General features: G+C 41.0%; 1 protein-coding gene across 1 annotated transcript in view; it reads left to right on the forward strand.

Moving 5' to 3' along the window:
- The first annotated feature begins 5,623 nt into the window (after positions 1-5,623).
- cplx4a (complexin 4a) overlaps positions 5,624-20,527 on the forward strand; it is a 54,630-nt gene continuing 39,726 nt past the window's right edge. Inside the window, exon 1 of the mRNA XM_028802495.2 lies at positions 5,624-6,029. Within this exon, the coding sequence (XP_028658328.1) occupies positions 5,863-6,029 (167 nt within the window). The 5' untranslated portion in view covers positions 5,624-5,862. The remainder of the gene's footprint in view (positions 6,030-20,527) is intronic.

The raw sequence follows: 20,527 nt of genomic DNA on the forward strand, positions 1-20,527 counted from the left end.
AGATTGAGGGAGTGTTGCAGTCATTGTTGTCCTCCAGGAGGTTTCCCCAATTATCTACACCGGTTCTCTAGAGCTCAGCCAGAATGACCATTGTTTTCTTGGTTACAACTCTTACCATTGCCCTTGTCCTATGATTGCTCAGTTTAGCTGGGTGACTAGCGTTAGAAAGATTTGTGGTTGTTCCAAACTTACTCCATTTAAGAATTCTGAAAATTATGAATGCTTTGCTGTTGGGAAACTTCAAAGCTGTAGGACTTTTTGCTCTGATGCATTTTGTTAGCTGTGGGACCTTCTATAGACAGTTGTGTGCCTTCCCTGGTCATGTGCAATCAAATGAATTGACCCCATGTGGAATACCAAATAAGGTGTAGAAACATCTCACCGATCAACAGAATGGGATATATGAGCAAAATTTCAAGTGTCATAGCAAAGGGTCTGAATATATGTGTTGGCATGATATTTCAGTTTTTTATTTTTGACTATTTTATTCTGGAGTAGTTGAATATTGCTTGATGTGGAAAGAAAATAAATTTAGTCTATTTTACCACAAGGCTGTAACATAATAACTTGGGGGGGAAAAAGTGAAGGGATCTGAATGCTTTCTGAATCCACTTTATGTAAAGGATGTCACTACCCACTGTAAAGTAACGTGGTCTCCTAAGAAAGAAGCGTCTGCTCTGCCCTTTGTTCTATTGTTTCTCTGTGTTAAGAGATCAGGCCAGCCTGTCATTGATGTGGACCTCCAAATACAATTAGCAATGGACCACCTCCACATCACTCTCTAAATAGTGGCCAGTTGTAGAGGCTCTTTGGTGTGGTGACAGTCAGTAACTAGTTCCTTGATTTTGCTGATGTTAAGTTGCAGAGAATTTCTTCTGCAACAAGAAACAAAGTTCTCCACTTGAATCAAAAAGTCTGCCTCATCCTCCTTTCAAGAACAACAGTAAAGCTATACACTTAGTTCATAGATTATAAAAATTGAAATGGTTCTTTTGTTACATGTAAATTTAGGAATAAAAGAAAACAAAAGGTTTTTCATCTAATCATATGTCTCTTACCGTAAAGCACAGCTAACAGTATTGTTTCTCATTTTTCCCATTAATAAAATGAAAGCCAGTTGACTCTTGGACAATTAATCCTGGATTGATAGACCTCTTTGCATTTATTATGGAAAGAGGATTAAACCGAAAAAGCAACAGAGATGCACAGGCATCTGTCGTCCAGACCTCTACTCCTCTAATGTGCTTAAAGAGTGAATTTGGAGCCCAGTAGTGCACAAAAAAAAAGTAAGCCATTTTTATTTCCACTTAGCAGCCATAACAGTTGTACCATTATCTAATCTTTTGGAAGTCATAATTTATAGTTTTTACAGCTTTTTCAAAATGCATTATGCAGTTATTATCCAGTGGATTTTTTTATTTTTTTTTTGCATTGTACTTTTGTGTATTGCTTCCTTTAACATGAAGCACCCCATTTTCCATGCTGATTTGTTGACCTCCATTGCTAGAAGATTTCCTTTAAAGTCTGTAACCTAAAATGCCCCTGTGTGACAAAGCCATGCAAGTGTTTCCATCTCCCAGATATTTCGAGCTTATTTTTTGCTTTTGCTAAAGCTTATTAGATTTAATACTGACATACTACTATAGGAATTATTTTCTGAGGTGATTCTTTCAGATTTTTAAGATGAAAAGACTTGATGCCTCCATTTTGCTGTAATATGTTGAAGTTTTATTATTTTAGCAGCTGATTTGTGTATTTAGGTGGAAGGTGTGACCTGTAACCTGCACTTGAACGCTGTCTTTGTATAGTAGGAGCCTATGCACTTCCTCTCTTTATTCCACAGTAATTCTTGCATCCTAACGATTACGGATTATTTCACAAACCTAATCTTGCCTTAACACTTTGGTTGCCATTCCACCTGCTACAAGACCATTATAATCTTTTCTGTGTGCCTTAAGCTTGTCTAATCAGCCCAGTGGTTGGCTCGGTCTCCCCAATAATTGTGAAATCTTCCTTTGTGGTGTGAGTTAACCCCAGGTGAGTGAAAGGATAAGGATTCTCCTCGAAACATCCTTAATATTTAGAACATGCTGTTAGGTTGACATTTAGTTTGATCATTAGAACAACTACAACAAGAGTAGGTAGTTTACATCAATGGATAGAATACTCAGACTATAAAATGCACTTGTGAAAAAAGTATTGTGTTTAGTTCTGGTCACCATGCTGCAAAAAGACATAGCAACACTTGAAGCTGTGCAGGGGAGCTTCAGGAATTCCGGGACGTGTCATACTCTGACAGATGTTAGTCCTATTTGAACGGGATTGGTTGTACACCAGAAGGTGAGGTAAACTCAGTGCTTTAAGTGGGCTAGTATACGCCGGTATCCTGTGCCCATAGATAATATACTGTATGTGTACCATTGCCTTCAATCAGTTTGGACCACATTAGCAACCCATATTTATATAACAGTATGTCAGTTTACACTTTCAAGGGTGACACTACCTCTGCCACCCACATTTCAATATAAATTTTATACATTTGCAGGCCTCACAAGGGGCGTATCACAGAGAGTTTTCTTTTTGTACTTCAGACACTGCTACTGACATGAGCGATTTGGATGGGACTAAAATTACAGATCTAGCTGAATTCTTTCAGCTTAATGGTGAATCATGTACTCGAGAACCCCAATGGAAATTAATGCAAAGTGAATTTAGGACTGAAGCCACGGAGCACTTCTTTATGCAAAGAGGAATCTGGAACAAATTCCTGAGACATGAAGTTGAAGCAGGAACCTTGACAACCTATAAGAAGAATCTGGACAAGATATTTGGACAGCTTAGCTATTAGCTTAACAAATGGGCTTGATGGTCTAAATCGTCTTGTCTTTTTGTCATAATTCCTGTGTTCTTATGTTTAACCTAGCAAGCATGTCAGTGTCTATTCAAAACAACTCTTGCAAAATGTTGGCCATCGATGGTCCCCACAGTACTACTTGCCTACCATGCTTCCTGATAAATTTATCTTCAAGTATTTTATTTGAAAGTCTCTGAAGTTTCCAACCCTGACTTCCTTTCCAACTAGTCAGGCCTGTAGCACATATAAAGATGCTGATTCTAGAGTCGCATATTGCAGAGGTGTCAGTTAATTCTAAAGAATTACCCCGGGCAGGGGCTGCAGACATGAAGTAGTGGAGGTGTTATTTTTGGAAAAACTCTTCTTTTCCATAATTTATTGTTGTGGTGCGATTACTACTGACTACTGATTGTCTGTTGCAAGCTTTGCTTATTGACAACAGGAGCCAAGTTAACTTAAGGCAAATTAATTTTTCTGTTTTGATGTTCACTTCAGTGCACATGCATATATGATATAATACATTTGCCCATGCAGTGATCACTCTACACCAGTGTTTCTTAAACACGTCGTGACCCATTTTGGGCCATGTGATGTCTGAAATTTGGTTGCATCGCGTCGTGAATTACAACTGTGCTGAATGAGAAAGGGTTGAACGGTCTGTAGAAAACCTTGCGATGGGTTGCTTCTTGCAAGGGGGTAATAAACTCCCTGATGACAGTTGGCGGTGACGGTCTAAGTTGGACACCAGAATGGAGATTGGCAGTAATTCTTCCAGGGGGACACATCAACCACCACCCCTCAGGACAAGGGGAAGAAAAAGTTTAAGAACCACTGCTGTAAACAGATACATATGTTGAAGTTTGATGCAAGATGCAGAGTGAATAATGCACTCCAAGCAGTAGTAATCTAACACGTAGAATGTACCGTATATACTTGCATTTAAGTTCTCCCGCAGGTAAGTTGGGGCTTGATTTTACCGTACAATTTCTGGCATTTTATAATGCCGATCATATAAGTCGAATGCGGAAAACTCACGCTATTGGTCCAAGAGATTATGACATGTTAGCGCCCACCTGAGAGAGTAACCATGGAGCACACTGCCTTTATTTCTATGTATTGTACCTACGTGACCACACGGTAATACGCAAACTATTCTGAAGTGACGTTTGCACTGTTTAGTGTTTTTTGTATCTCACCCCCTCATACACGTTTATCGTAAGAGCATCCCTTATTTACAAAGGAGCTTTCGATCAGAAGAAAATATGAAGGTGGTTTTAAATTAAAAGTCATTGAAGTGGCGAAAGAAATTGGTAACTGCACTGCTGCAACAAAATTCGATGTGTCTAAGAAACTGGAGCGAGATTGGAGGAGGCAAGAAGATGTACAAAAAAAAAATATTAAGTGTCACATTTTTGAACGGGTTTATAAGTCAGGGTCTGATTTTATGATCGATTTTTCGGGTTTTAAGTCCCGACTTATATGTGTGTTTATATGGTATGTAGTATCTGATTGGTACAGAGGTACCAGATATTCTTACTTGATGACCCGGTAAAACTCTTGCATGAAGGATTACATTTTTCTTTTTGCTTATTTTTACCTTACAGGCAACAATGTTTGACTCGGTAGCACCCACTACAAACCACAACTAATATGTTGCATCTGACTGTGCTGGAGGTGACAGACATACATACTTACCCACCCAGTAAAATTATTGCATAAAGAGACAGATGAATCGTAAATTTTTGCACATACCTTGACTGCATTTTTCTAGTTTTATGTTTAAGTTTAATGGAAAGTTAGGGACACACTCATTCAGTGCCCTGTTGTTGTGTGAAGTTTGTATGCTCTTCCTGTTTCTGTGTTTATTACAATACCCAAGGATATGCAGGTTGGACAGGTTTGAATGTGCCTAGCGTAAGGGGTGGGGGTGTGTGTGTGAATGGTCCTGCGATAAATTGGCACCATTCAGAGCTGTTCTTGCCATGTCCCTGATGAGCCCGGTGTGGATTACGTGAGTTCAAGAATGTTTGTTTATTTCTGTATTGTGTTATTAACACAGTGTTCATTTGCCATCGTTTTATTGCTGCTCCCACCACACACCGAACCACCTGGATTGGGACTCGAGTGCAGCGGGTGACACCTCAGCACCACACTGGTCCAGTGTGAGTTTTTTTTTTTTTTTTTTTTTTTTTTTTTTTTATGGTGCCACCAACTCGCAAGTTTTCCCTGTAAATTGGAAGACCTGCTTGTAGGGCTGGAAGCAGGTTAACGTCATACCCAGGACGAAGCAATAGCAGTTTAAGGGCCTTTCTCAATATTTTATCTGAAGTAAAATATACATTTTATTACAATAAACTGTGTTCATGTATCAAATTACCAATAGTGTTTTTTTGTTTTGTTTTTTTTTGTAAAGAACGACTGAAAGAGTGTCTGGCTCTGCAGGGATCAACTTCCATAGATAATCCTCTGCTTCACTTTATGGAGCAGCCCTATAAATATAAATCTCTTCAGACTTTTCTTGAAGGCACATGGCTGGCCGTTCTTAAGTACCTGATTAAACTTAATTTAGCACAGACAATTGTGTAACTCAAAACATGTGAAGATTGTTTTTTTTTTCTTCTTCAACGATTTACAAGCCCATCAAAATTGATGACCAGAGGCATTAACAATTAGCTTAGAGCATTAATATGAAAAGTAGGCAGTTGCAAATAATGATTTTTGTTTTCAGGGTAATCTAAACCATCTGCCTCTCGAAGCAGGCAGAAGAGTTCCACGTTTAATCCAGATTACCAGCAACAAAACAAGGCTTTTTTTGGCGTCTATGCACCACTGCCACTGTTGCCCTTGACAAGACAGCTAGGCTTTGGGCTCTGTGCAAGGATTCCTGCTGGATTCCTGGATTAACCTTTAATAGACAGCGCCAACAGAAAAGAGATTCGACAGAGCACCTTTGGAATATTTAATTTGCTTTTTCTTCAATTAATAGTTAAAAGTCTCCATAAAGCAACATGTCTTTCCTTTTGAAAAGCATGGTGAGCAGTCAGGTGAAAAATCTGGGACTTGGAGGGGGTGAAGAAGTGAAAAAAGAAGATGGGGCTGCCACAGATCCTGCTGCAGCTGCTGGCATGACCAGAGAGGAGTATGAGGAATATCAGAGGCAGGTGGTGGAAGAAAAGTAAGTCCAAATCATGCTGTTTTAACAATAATAAAAAGGCATTGTAGAATTAAAGCATTGGGTACTAAGGGATATTGCCTGAGAATGACTTTTAATATTTTTTACCTAGAAATCGTGCATGTTACTACATATATTAAGGCACATCTTCTTTGGAGTAAACTGTTGAGGACCACAACAATGACAGCAAATGAATCCTTAAATGCTGAGCAACTCATTTTAATATTTTGATGTGTCATTCTTTAGTTTGAGAAACACTGATTACTGTTGAAATGCTCCAGGTTTTGTTTGTCTAGCATTTTGTGCCTGGTGTTTTGTAAAAGAGACCAGATAAGCTGTCCATCCTATTTGAGTGATGCCACTGGGCATGCACTGCTCAGCTTCCCATAGACACTTGTCTCTTTGAGGTGTTCCAACAAAGGTATGTTATTTTGTAAAAATAAATAAGTAAAAGAGATCTTTGCCAATTTAGATTGATAGTTTTTGAAAGCACCTACTGCAATAGCCACATATGTCTTGTCTGTCTATCTGTCTATCCACGTGGAATAACCTGGCTCCCAGTGTACCAATTTTGTTGAAACTTGACACACTTATTCTTCAAGGAAATTTGTCAGGATAGGTCCATTTTTTTTTTTTTTTTTTTTTTAAGATATCTTGAACACAGCACACGGTGCATATTTTCGAAATTTTAAAGTTTCCCATTAAGAAACATTGGCAGATTTGCAAACTTGTGTGTTGTGGAACAGCAAATATTCTGTGCGACTTTAATTACGAATTAGTCTACTATTTCAGTTTAACTTTGAGAGCAATTATTTGAAATTGTGTGTGTGTGTGTGTATACATATATATATATATAATATATTGTGGCGAGCGGCTGCAGGTGGCACCTCCTCCACACCACAAGGGGGCGACCGCCCTGGTGACTATGGGGACCACGGGAAAGGAGCTTGGAAGCTCAACCCTATAGGGGCCCGTGGTCCCCGCCAGGGGGTGCCCAAATGCCAGAGGAGCCCTGGCCCTCAGCACTTCAGCCACACCCGGAAGTGCTGGGGGAAAGAAGACCAGGGACACCCAGAGTGTTTCCGGGTGCACAGCCGGCACTTCCGCCTCACCAGAGAGTGCCGGCAGGCGCTCATTGGGAGGCACCTGGATGACATCCGGGTGGGTATAAAAGGGGCCACCTCCCTCCATTCGATGGCTGGAGTCGGGAGGAAGAAGGCAAGAGCTCGGGAGGAGAGGAGTGGAGGCGGACCTAGAGAGAAAGGCATTATTGAGAGACCTGGACTTTGGGGGAGTATTGGGTTGTGTGTGCACTTTATTGTAAATAGTATTGTGTAAATAAGCATGTGTGGTGCTTTTAACGATGTCTACCTGTCTGTGTCCGGGTCATACTCCACTATATATATATATATATATATATATATATATATATATATATAATATAACATTTTTACATTTTAATCATTCTTTAGTTTTCCTGATGGTAAAACAGCCACAGTTGTGCACGCCAAAGCAAATACCCCACGGAATGTGGCAGGGTCCGATGCAGGTAGGTTTGAATAACTGAGTATTGCCATGTAAGGAAGGAATGACGTTTGATGTGTATTTAGTTAATTTGGTAATAATAATATATATTATTTATTTATTAAGTACGGTAGACAGTTACTGAACCAGAATGCAGGGGAAGGTCTTGTTATATCCTTGACAATCTGATCTCTGCCTCCACCCCATCACATTTTTGTCTCTACGGCTAGCAGGTAAGTGACATGAAGTTCATGTCTGTAAAATCATAAAGAGAAGGAGCTTAACTACTGCAGATATATAAAAAAAATATGGTTCACTGACACTTTGCTACTGTGACTAAAAGTGAACTCAGTATTTCCGTTACATCAAACACAAACTCATAACTGCATTATCTAAAGATTTAATGATTCAATATTTCCTCGACACTGTAATTTATTGGCAAAGCACCACTGTGACCTGCTATCTATCATGTCAGGATGCAGCTTTATCATGAGATTTCAACAGAGATTTTAAATCTTTGTTCGGTGTTTCATTGAAAAGTGTTGAACTAAACTTAGCCAGAGGCCCTCCTCATTAAACAGCTGCTAACAACGGCACATGAATGTTTTCATCATTTGAGCTGGAATCTACTGTGTATGAAAGAAAATTCAGCCACATGATATTCTAAAATGGTGTGAAAAACATTTTATAAACACTACTAGTACAGTGGAACCTCTAGATACGAGTTTAATTCGTTCCAGAACTGAGCTTGTATAGCGAATTTCTCGTATCTAGAACAAACTTCCCCATTGAAAATAATGGAAATCCAGTTAATCCGTTCTGCACCCCAAATATATTAACATAAAAATCAATTTTCCTAATAAATAACACTGATAAATTATATATACTGTAGTCTACCTTTAATAAATAACACTGGTAAATAATATAACTGATTATTAAAAGAATCAAAACAGGTGTCCAAAGTGCAGTAGAGCATTCAATAAATCTTTAAATAAATAATCCTTAAAACAGTTGTGAAGTGGAGGTTTAAAATACACAAGAATAACAATCCTTTAACACGAGGTTAAAACGTCAACAAGAAGCAGTCTTTAAAAAACAGATGACAATCCCCGGTGCTTCTTCTCTGTTAGCGTCTCACCTATTTCTCCCATGCGGGCTCTAAAACAGGCGAGACACTCTTAATGCAGCTGACCTTCTCTACACCGTCCTGCTTCAGCTGTTTGGCTCGCCTGTTCAGCTACACGCGAGCCTGCACTTGCCTGCCTGCCCTCTCTCTCTCTCTCTCTCTCTCTCTCTCTCTCTCTCTCTCTCTCTCTCTCTCTCTCTCTCTCTCTCTCTTTTACTTTTTCTCCCCCTTAACCTGCTCGCGCTTCTCTATATATGCGGGGAGGACATGGCAGCTGCAGCCCATCAGCCACAGGAACAATCATGGATGTGGGCAGTTTCCCACCTGTGCACTTAAGTGAGAAACGCAGACACCGCAGATCGCGGCTCGCAACTGCTACCACGCCCCCCTTGCTAAGCCGCGAGCTATACCCACAGCCTGGCTCGTTACGCGAACCAATGCTCGTATTTAGAGCTGAATTTTTCGCTCATACTTTCCTCGTATTTTGAATTTCTCGTATACAGAGGTGCTCGTATCTCGAGGTTCCACTGTACATATAATTACATACTTTTATAATTTTTTAATATGACTCAGTGTTACACATATGTAATAAACAAAATTGTGATAACAATCTTTGATGAAGTGACTAGAAAGTGTAGAAATGCTCCAATTTTAAAACTAACAGCTAACCAACTCTATAAATGTACCTGAATATTACACCAATTTCCTACTTCATATTTATTTTATTTCTTGTCACTAAAAAAATGACTTTTCAAGTACATTTTCTATTATAATAAACCGCATATGCAGCAGTAAGTCATTTTAGCAAACAAACAGGTAAAATTACTAATTTCGATTAGGTAGTTTACTGTATATAGTGCGCCATTCCAAAACATTTTGTAGTGTACTGTAACAACAAAATTGATTTACATACTCTACATACATATACTGTATATACTCATGGATAAGACGGGACTTGATTTTACCGTATTTTATAATGTCGGTCGTATAAGTTGAATCCAAGATTGGATCAATTGGTCCAAGAGATTATGCTATGCTAGCGCCCACCTGAGAGTGTAACCATGGAGCACACTGCCTTTTTTTTCTATGTATTGTGCCTACATCACCACATGGTAATACCCGAACTGTTCCGAAGCAATGTTTGCCCTGATTTGTGTTTTTTGTATCACACCCCCTCCTACACCTTTATCGTAAGATCATCCCTTATCTACAATGAGCGTTCGATCAGAAGAAAATATGAACCTGGTTTTAAATGAAACATCATTGAAGTACGAAAGAAATTGATAACTGCACTGCTGCAACAAAATTCGATGTGCCTGAGAAACTGATGCGAGATTTGAGGAGGCAAGAAGATGTAAAAAAAAACAAAAAACTTAAGTGTTGCATTTTTGAATGGGTGTATAAGTCGGGGTCTGATTTTATGATCGATTTTTCGGGTTTCAAGACACAACTTACACATGAGTATATACGGCATATACCATATACCTGTACTTTAGAAAAAGTATCTTGCCAGAATAAGGGGCCTAAGTTGCCTCAAAAACTCGCATATTGTTATCTTTTTAGTTAGCCAATAAAAGGGGTCATTTTGCTTGACTTCTCACTACATTCATAATGACTAATACGGTACAACACCCTAGTACTAAAGAAAAAAATTACAAAGCTAAACAATTAAAAGCAAAAAATAAATATAAATAAAAAATTAGTGTTACAAATGCCATATTAATATATTTTAGATCATAAACAGGTAAACTGACTTTTTAATTAAGTTGCCTATAGTTTATATAGGTAGCCCTGGTGGAGTCCCACACCCAAGTGTTTCCTCTGCTTAACAAGAACCGAATAGCCTGCAACAGCTGGCCCAGTACCCCATACTCATAAAGCACCCCCATGCAGGCAGAGCAGTTTAAGTTGTCTCAGGATCTTGTTCACGAGTAAAGGACAAAGGGAGTGGGGGGATCTACAGGTGGATTGGAGGGGCTGCAAACGTTGCACCGGTCAGTCATGGTGAAGAGAAAACCGAGATGCAAGGCGACGCTCTCGATTTAGCAGTTGATTTACATTCCTGCGCTCACCTGTGGTTACAAGCTTTGGGTAAATCGTGGATACAAGCAGCGGAAATGAGTTTCCTTCACAGGTTGGCTGAGCTCAGCCTTAGAGTGAGGGTGAGAAGTGCAGACATTCGGGAGGAGCTTGAAATAAAGCTGGTGCTTCTCCTCATTGAAAGGAGCCAGTTGAAGTGCTTTGGACATCTGATTAGGATGTCTCCTGGACATCTCCCTTGGGCAGTGTTTCAGGCATATCCAACTGGAAGGAGACCTTGGGGGAGACCCAGGACACACTAGACAGATTATATCTCTCGACTGGCCTGGGAACACCTGGCTATGCCTCTGGAGCAGTTGGAGGAGGTGGTGGAGAAAAGGGATCTGGGCGTCATTGCTTAGGCTACTAACCCCCCCCCCCACCTGGACCCAGATAAGTGGCCGAAAACAGATAGCTGAATGGATAGTTTATATGGCACTTTTCATGCTGAGCACTATCCCAAAACATTTTATAATATAATTTTATTTAAATGAAAGTAATAAAAGACATTTTATCAGTTGAATTAATTGATATTTCATCCAGTCCGTTGGCCCCCCAGTTCAGTCCTGTGGCCTGTGTCTGCAGATTTTGATTTCTCAATCTGTTTACAGTGATTTGTATTCATGCTTTGAATATCATATTAAGACATGTATCTTTGTATTTATAAAGCAAACTTTCACATGTCGGAAGAAAAGCTTTCCTTGTAATCTTCCATGTACCAGAGAATAGCTAAGGTTTTGTACTAAGAGAATACCAGATCAGAACCAGTATGCACAAAGATCTAGGGACAACTACATCCATCCATCCATTGTCCAACCCGCTGAATCCGAACACAGGGTCACGGGGGTCTGCTGGAGCCAATCCCAGCCAACACAGGGCACAGAGCAGGGAACCAATCCTGGACAGGGTGCCAACCCACCGCAGGACACACACAAACTCACCCACACACCAAGCACACACTAGGGCCAATTTAGAAGGTCAACTACATGAAAGAACAAAAAACAAGTTTGACATAGCTCAGGGGCTACAGTGGTAAGCGGAGTCAGTAGAAGTTTCAAAGACATACGGCGTGCCAGAACAAGTTTGGTATATGAGGTCTGAACACGACAGGGGAGTTGGCACTACACTTGGACATCCAATTCATCCAAGAGTTGCATTAGGGAAACATAAGACCGGCTTAAATTCAGAGGGCTTAGAGAAGGCCAAGGGTCTCTGTCTCCTGCCCCATTATTCCATCCAGAGACAGTGCTGGTTCAGGAGACCAATCGGCTTACTATGAAGAACCTCCTGACACTCTAAGTACATTGGATGCCTAGATTTCTACCATCCAGGTTGAATTTGGTATCATTTGTTGCATTCATTTTACTTTGCTTCTGTTTTTGGCATGTTAGGAACCTTAAGTTAATCAATAAGTAATGAATAAAAGTGTGAAGTGTAGTTTGGTGCTCTGTTCTACTGGCTGTCATCTGAAGGTGACCATAGGTGGAGCTACAGATTATAGCTGCACCTTTGTGATAGGCTGGTAAGAGCAAACATACGAAGGTTATGGTGATTCAGGCGATTTTGTTCAGGTCTGAAAGTGAGAATAGGGTCACCATAGAACCCTTCCACTATAAAGCAGTAACTGCTGCCAGGGACTTTCTCTTTATTAAATAATCAGTCCAAGGTCTCGATGTTTTGAAGGTTACTTTATTTATATGGTTGCCTAACACAGTTACCTCAAGCAGGTTTGGAAATGCATGAGTATTTATGTTTCTTGGATATCTTATGGCACTCAGGTTAATCAGTGTATAACTTACAACAAAGAAGCACTCTTAACTATCAGTCTGTCCTGAGCAAATAATTCTCTTAATCTTGCTGAATTCCAGAGTGTGACCTTTGTACTGGAGAGTCTAAACTTTAGCTTAAAGATAAGTAGAACATTGCTAAAAAAAATTCTCCTTCAAGTCCCCCCTATTGTACTCTGAGCAATCACTTTCTAAATTATATCAGTATTCATGTTAGGCAATTACAAACATTTCTCCTTCACTGTTCCCCTTTAACATTCAGTGTTGTTTGTTGTTGTGTCTGCATTGCTCACTTGTGATTATCAGCATTTGGATACGATGAAGGGAGCAAACTCTACAGAAAAGGGTAAGTTGAAATGAAAATGGCAAAAGAAACATAAACATGTAAAGCTGTACAACAAATATAAAAATACAAGCTAAAAGTAAGAATGACATAATAATTGTGAAATTACTGGGAATATAAAATGCAGCCATGAAGGCCCCTGGAAACCACTGATGATGTAGGTTAATGTTATTTTTTCAGGTGAGCACCATCCAAAAGTGCTTTGTTTTTATTGTATAATAAAATAAATACAATTTTAACGAAATCTGGCAGCCAGGCACATAACTAGGTTGAACTACACAATCAGTATTTTATAGTGTTTTTTCAGGTGAGCGCCAGCCATTTCTTTTTATAGTCTAATATTTAACATTTACTTTTTAATGACACTTGGCAATCAGATAAAGTGACTATATTAGATTTAATTAATGAATATTATATTTATCAAATTATGGTCTGATCCTAAGTGCTGTACAGTGTGACTTTATTTATATATCTTTAATATGTAAAAGGGTGTGATTAAGGTGCTTTACTGGCGCCGACCCGACACAGACTGACACCAGAGGCACGAGTAAAACAAACAAAAAGTCTTTATTTTCTTCTTCAGCCGTGGGACACGTCTCCCCAGTGGACCTAACACAGTCCCAGAATAATTAAAAGTAAATCACACTCTTCTCTTCTTCCACTCCTCCCAGGGCAGCTTCCTCCTCCTCCCGACTCTGGTGCCTCTAATGGTGGCTGCTGGCCCATTTTATAGTTCACCCAGAAGTGTTCCAGGTGCTTGATTGCCAAGTTCCGGCTGCACTTCCGGGTGTGGTGAAAACACTGCCCACAAGGGCTCAGGAGTTCCAGCTGCAGTCCCCCTTGGCAGTGCCTGTAGGACCCAACAGGGCTGCCCCCAACTCCAATTCCCATGGAGCCCTGCGGGAAACTGAGGCACCGCTCCAACCCAGGGGGGCAGCCATCTAGCGTCCAGGGGGTGGTATTGCACTGTCCATGGCTGCTCACCGAGTATAACGAAGGGGCATCCAGGCCAGTCATGGAAAAAAGAAAATGGCAAAAGAAACATAAGCATGTAAACTGGCAGGCAGTGTGGTGTAGTGGTTAAGGCTTTGGACTTCAAGCCATGAGGATGTGGGATCAAATCTTGCTACTGCCACCATGTGACCTTTAGCATGTCACTTGACCCGCCTGTGCTCCAGCTGTGTCATAAATGTTGTAAGTTGCCTTGGATAAACGCGTCAGCCAAATAACATAAGTGTAACATTAGGGCGGAGTGGTGGCTCTGAGGCTGAGGATCTGTGCTGGTATCCAGAAGGTTGCCGGTTCGAATCCCCGTCACTGCCAAAAGAGATCCTACTCTGCTGGGCCCTTGAGCAAGGCCCTTAACCTTCAATTGCTCCAGGGGTGCTGTACAATGGCTGACCCTGCGCTCTGACCCCAAGGGGTATGCGAAAACATAAATTCCTAATACAAGAAATTGTATAAGGCGAAATAAAGAACAACAAAAAAAAATAAATCTCCACCTTGGCCCTATGTGACAAGTTGAATGAGAAGGTATAGAAAACAGATGCACAGATTTTGCATAGTTTTAATATATTTAGGTAAACAGGCAGATAACGTGAATAATTAAAGACAGAACGAATAATTAATTTCTTTGAAGCCCGGTTCCTATTGAGTGTTATCCCAAATAAATTATAAACTACTGAAAAAAATTAAAGGAACACTTTAAATACACATCAGATCTCAATGGGAAAAAAAATCCTGCTGGCTATCTCTACTGATATGGACTGGGTAATGTGTTAGGAATGAAAGGATGCCACATCATTTGATGGAAATGAAAATTATCAACCTACAGAGGGCTGAATTCAAAGACACCACGAAAATCAAAGTGAAAAAATGATGCGGCAGGCTAGTCCATTTTGCCGAAATTTCATTGCAGTAACTCCATATCGTACTCAGTAGTTTGTATGGCCCCCACGTGCATGTGTGCATGCCTGAAAATGTCAGTGGGGGGCATGCTCCTAATGAGACAACTGATGGTGTCCTGGGGGATCTCCTCCCAGATCTGGACCAGGGCATCACTGAGCTCCTGGACAGTCTGAGGTGCAACCTGACGGTGTCAGATGGACCGAAACATAATGTCCCCAAGGTGTTCCATTGAATTTAGGTCAGGCGAGTGAGCATGGGGGCCAGTCAATGGTATCAATTCCTTCATCCTCCAGGAGCTGCCTGCATACTCTCACCACATGAGGCTGGGCATTGTCGTGCACCAGGAATAACCCAGGATCCACTGCACCAACACAAGGTCTGACAATGGGTCCAAGGATTTCATTCCGATACCTAATGGCAGCCAAGGCGCTATTCTCTAGCCTGTAGGGGTCTGTGCGTTCCTCCATGGATATGCCATCACTGACCCACCACCAAACCGGTCATGCTGAACGATGTTACAGGCAGCATAACGTTCTCCATGGCTTCTCCAGACTCTTTCACGTCTGTCACATGTGCTCAGGGTGAACCTGCTTTCATCTTTGAAAAGCACTTGCTGTGGTGGACCTGCCAATTCTGGTATTCTATGGCAAATATCAATCGAGCTCCATGGTGCTACGTGGGCAGTGAGCACAGGGCCCACTAGAGGACGTCGGGCCCTTAGGCCACCCTCATGAAGTCTGTTTTTGATTGTTTGGTCAGAGACATTTACACCAGTGGCCTGCTGGCGGTCATTTTGCTCCCAAAGGAGCAGATAAAGGTCAGACCTGCTGATGGGTTAAAGACCTTCTACAGCCCTGTCCAGCTCTCCTAGAGTAACTGCCTGTCTCCTGGAATCTTCTCCATGCTCTTGAGACTGTGCTGGGAGACACAGCAAACCTTCTGTCAATGGCACGAAGTTGGACTACCTGTGCAACCTCTGTAGGGTCCAGGTATCACCTCATGCTACCAGTAGTGACACTGACCATAGCTAAATGCAAAATGAGTGAAAAACAGTCAGAGAGGATGAGGAGGGAAAAATGTCAGAGGCCTCCCTCCACCTGTTAATCCATTCCTGTTTTGGGGGTCGTCTCATTGTCGCCCCTCTAGTGCACCTGCTGTTAATGTCATTAACACCAAAGCAGCTGAAACTGATTAACAACCCAACTGACCAGATCAATAGCCCAGAGGTTTCATTGACTTGATGCTATACTCTGATTAAAAAGTGTTCCTTTACTTTTTTTCTGCAGTATATAATATTCTGAAATCTGATTAAACCAAACCAAGTGCACAGGAGGCAGGAGCCAATGCTGACAGTAACAGTTTGCATGGCAGGAGGACAAAGGGCCCAAATTCAGGTGCAGGATCTACTTACACTTACATACACACACATTCACGCTGGGCCAGCATAACATATTCTGTACATCTTTGAGAATTTTGGGAGAAAATGCCACACAGACCCTTGGAGAATGTGCAAACTGGACATGGACGATGACAGGAGAATGGGTTTGAAGCCAGGATGATGAATCTGTAAGGGAGCAGTGCAAAACTCTGTGCCATCCCCAAGTAAATATAGTCGTTTAATATTGTCCTTCATTTTACATTAGACTACACAGAGCAGTGAACAGTGTCTGCCAGATCAGAGTTCCTTGAATACAAATACATTTAGCAAATATTAGTTTGAATTTTTACTGGTTACTATAGAAGTGTGTCAGACTAAAATTCCTTCACCCTTTACAATTTCCAGTTATTCTTGTGGAATTTCTAGGTCATTTGCGTAATTAACCATTAGTTTTTTGGGGGTCTGCCCTGAGTTTCTTCAGACTAAAAATGTTTTCACACTTAAAGTCCATTTTCTTTGTGCCAAACCAGAAAATGATTAATTACTTTGCTTCAGCCTCCAGTTAGTTCAGTTGTGTTTCAAGCAGCAGACTTTCAGCCAAGCCAGAATATAACAACCCTGCCAAGAAATGGACAGGTGATTTATTTATTAAGAGAAATGCAAAAAATGAAACTCAAACAAATAAAAAATAAAACAACTACCAACTCCTAACAAGTGAGAAGAATCAAAGTTGAAAAAACAGACAAAGAGGACAAACCAAACGAAACTTGCGAGAAGCACAATAACGAAAAATGTCTTTTAAGCATTTTTTTTTTTTATTTGGAGATTTGCATCTGCAGGTTGGATAACAAAAGGAACCCCCAACTGACCTGTTAACCCATCGCTGCAATTACCCGAGGGTCATGACCCTAGAAGCCACACCCCACCACAGCAGCACCAAAGTCGCCTCTTGAAACGGCAGTGACAGAAGGGACCTAAAACTAGCATTCAAGATGTTGGGAAATAACAAATGACCTAATGTGACAGCTAATCATGACAGTGACAATAAACACCTTCAGTCGTCACAAGTTGTGAATTTCTTTCATTGGGCAGAAATTATTTTTTTTCCTGTGAAAAATCATTATGAATGGTTGACAATAGCTAGGTTTATGCACTGGTACATGATAATCATCATTTACCAAACCCAGCTCTATGGGCAGAATGCCCATTATTTGATAACTAGAAGACTGCATGAAAATAACGTGCTACTTTACATGCTACAGAAAGAACGTGTTTCATCAGTGTGACTCTACAGAAGATGGCAAGCTCTGCTGTGGGCATCCCATGATGTGCTTCAATTTCATTTAGACAGTAGAAGTTAGATGAGCGATCGCATTCAACGGACAGCCCACTCGTGTACATTACTTGTGCAGTGTAAGATTCTGAGCGTCAGTCACACAGTGCATTACTATTCGTTTCTCACCACCTCTGAGTGAAAAACAAGTGAATTTACACCTTTTTAAATAATCTGAACACAAGAAAGGTAGAGAAACTCTACGCCTGAATCAAGTGCTAAGCTTGCTCTGGTCGAATGGTGCTCGTTCAAGCTATTCTACATGAATTGTGTTACATTGGTTTACATATATGTATTTATTTTTATCCTAATATTGCCTAATTACTGACAGTAATGGTGTAGCACACATATTACCCATGATGCACAGCATTTCCTATAGTTTTGATCTATTAGATCACATTCATACATCATGTATACTGCTCCATACTTCACTTGGAGGTCTTGATCCTGTTGTTTTAGCCCACAGAGTCTAATTGATGTATTTGATGAACAGGACTAGTGGGGGAAATCGCTTATAAATTCGAAACAACTACTCCAAACCAACTACTGTAGGTGTGAAAAACCCTTAACTGGTACAACTTCTGATAGAATGCTCCCCAGAGCCATTCTCACAAATCACTTAAGAGGTCATCTCTCAGTCTGGAGTAGCTGCTCCAATCTAACCTCCTACTGGATCTCCTGGTCTCTCAGGTTGTCTTGAACGGTGAGCCCTTCAACTCTGCGTGTGGACATCTATTGGTTGCTTGTTCACTCCATCTCATTCTTTCAATCAGTGCCTAAAGCTTGTGACTGTAAGTGAGGTCGTGATTTAAATTGAGCTTTTTCCCCATTGTCCCACATAATGCCTACAGCACTGTCTTTGCTATACCCATCTGGTGTTCAGTCCCAAGAACCTCCTCATCTACTACCCAGTTTCTCAAGGAAGGGCTCCCACTAATTTGTGGCAAACATGCCTGAAGACATTCAATGATCTGTGTTCACAACAATACACTTGAGTATTTAAACTCCATTACCTGGAGTCCCATCTTCTCCTTTTCCTTCAGAGAGCCATATCTGCATGTTTCTGTCAAACGATATCTGAAAATAAAGAAAAGTGAAGGTCTCAGGAATGCTGATCTGCTCAGGTCCACAACACATTTTTCCAATGCTCTTAAAAAAGAGAAAATCGCAATTTCAGAAATGTCTGCTATCGCACAATGAGAGCAGCAACAAGCCATGGAATTAAAGAACGGGTTTAATTAACAACAAGTATTGGTACCTCATTAAGCAACTGGTTGGAGTGAAATTGAGGCCCTGACTTAGTTGGTCTTCTGTTGGCTCACTCACTTCACATTTCATTTCTATTTGGGTGCCATTTAAGGAAAGAAATGAAGCAATTCAGAGGAACAAATCTTAAAAAAACAAGCAGCAAAAACAGGTCACTAATTAAGAAAAGGGTTACAATGAAAACCTTGTAGCCATTGTTGTCCTCCAGGACCGGAGTTGGGGTCCCCTGTTCTATACAACTACAGTGCATCCAGAAAGTATTCACAGTGCATCACTTTTTCCACATTTTGTTATGTTACAGCCTTATTCCAAAATGGATTAAATTAATTTTTTTCCTCAGAATTCTACACACAACACCCCATAATGACAACATGAAAAAAGTTTACTTGAGGCTTTTGCAAATTTATTAAAAATAAAGAAATTGAGAAAGCACATGTACATAAGTATTCACAGCCTTTGCCATGAAGCTCAAAATTGAGCTCAGGTGCATCCTGTTTCCCCTGATCATCTTTGAGATGTTTCTGCAGCTTAATTGGAGTCCACCTGTGGTAAATTCAGTTGATTTGGAAAGGCACACACCTGTCTATATAAGGTCCAACAGTTGGCAGTTCATGTCAGAGCACAAACCAAGCATGAAGTCAAAGGAATTGTCTGTAGACCTCTGAGACAGGATTGTCTCAAGGCACATATCTGGGGAAGGTTACAGAAAAATTTCTGCTGCTTTGAAGGCCCCAATGACCACAGTGGTCTCCATCATCCGTAAGTGGAAGAAGTTCGAAACCACCAGGACTGTTCCTAGAGCTGGCCGGCCATCTAAACCGAGCGATCGGGGGAGAAGGGCCTTAGACAGGGAGGTGACCAAGAACCCGATGGTCACTCTGTCAGAGCTCCAGAGGTCCGCTGTGGAGAGAGGAGAACCTTCCAGAAGGACAACCATCTCTGCAGCAATCCACCAATCAGGCCTGTATGGTAGAGAGGCCAGACGGAAGCCACTCCTTAGTAAAAGGCACATGGCAGCCCGCCTGGAGTTTGCCAGAAGGCACCTGTAGGACTCCTAGACCATGAGAAAGAAAATTCTCTGGTCTGATGAGACAAAGATTGAACTCTTTGGTGTGAATGCCAGGCGTCACGTTTGGAGGAAACCTGGCACCATCCCTACAGTGAAGCATGGTGGTGTCAGCATCATGCTGTGGGGATGTTTTTCAGCGGCAGGAACTGGGAGACTAGTCAGGATAAAGGGAAAGATGACTGCAGCAATGTACAGAGACATCCTGGATGAAAACCTGCTCCAGAGCGCTCTTGACCTCAGACTGGGGTGACGGTTCATCTTTCAGCAGGACAACGACCCTAAGCACACAACAAAGATATCAAAGGAGTGGCTTCAGGACAACTCTGTGAATGTCCTTGAGTGGCCCAGACTTGAATCCGATTGAACATCTCTGGAGAGATCTTAAAATGGCTGTGCACCGACGCTTCCCATCCAACCTAATGGAGCTTGAGAGGTGCTGCAAAGAGGAATCGGTGAAACTGGCCAAGGATAGGTGTGCCAAGCTTGTGGCATCATATTCAAAAAGACTTGAGGCTGTAATTGCTGCCAAAGGTGCATCGACAAAGTATTGAGCAAAGGCTGTGAATACTTATGTACATGGGATTTCTCAGTTTTTTTATTTTTAATAAATTTGCAAAAACCTCAAGTAAACGTTTTTCACATTGTCATTATGGGGTGTTGTGTGTAGAATTCTGAGGAAAAAAATGAA

Source organism: Erpetoichthys calabaricus, chromosome 5 (assembly GCF_900747795.2).
Source record: "Erpetoichthys calabaricus chromosome 5, fErpCal1.3, whole genome shotgun sequence".
Classification (NCBI taxonomy): domain Eukaryota; kingdom Metazoa; phylum Chordata; class Cladistia; order Polypteriformes; family Polypteridae; genus Erpetoichthys; species Erpetoichthys calabaricus.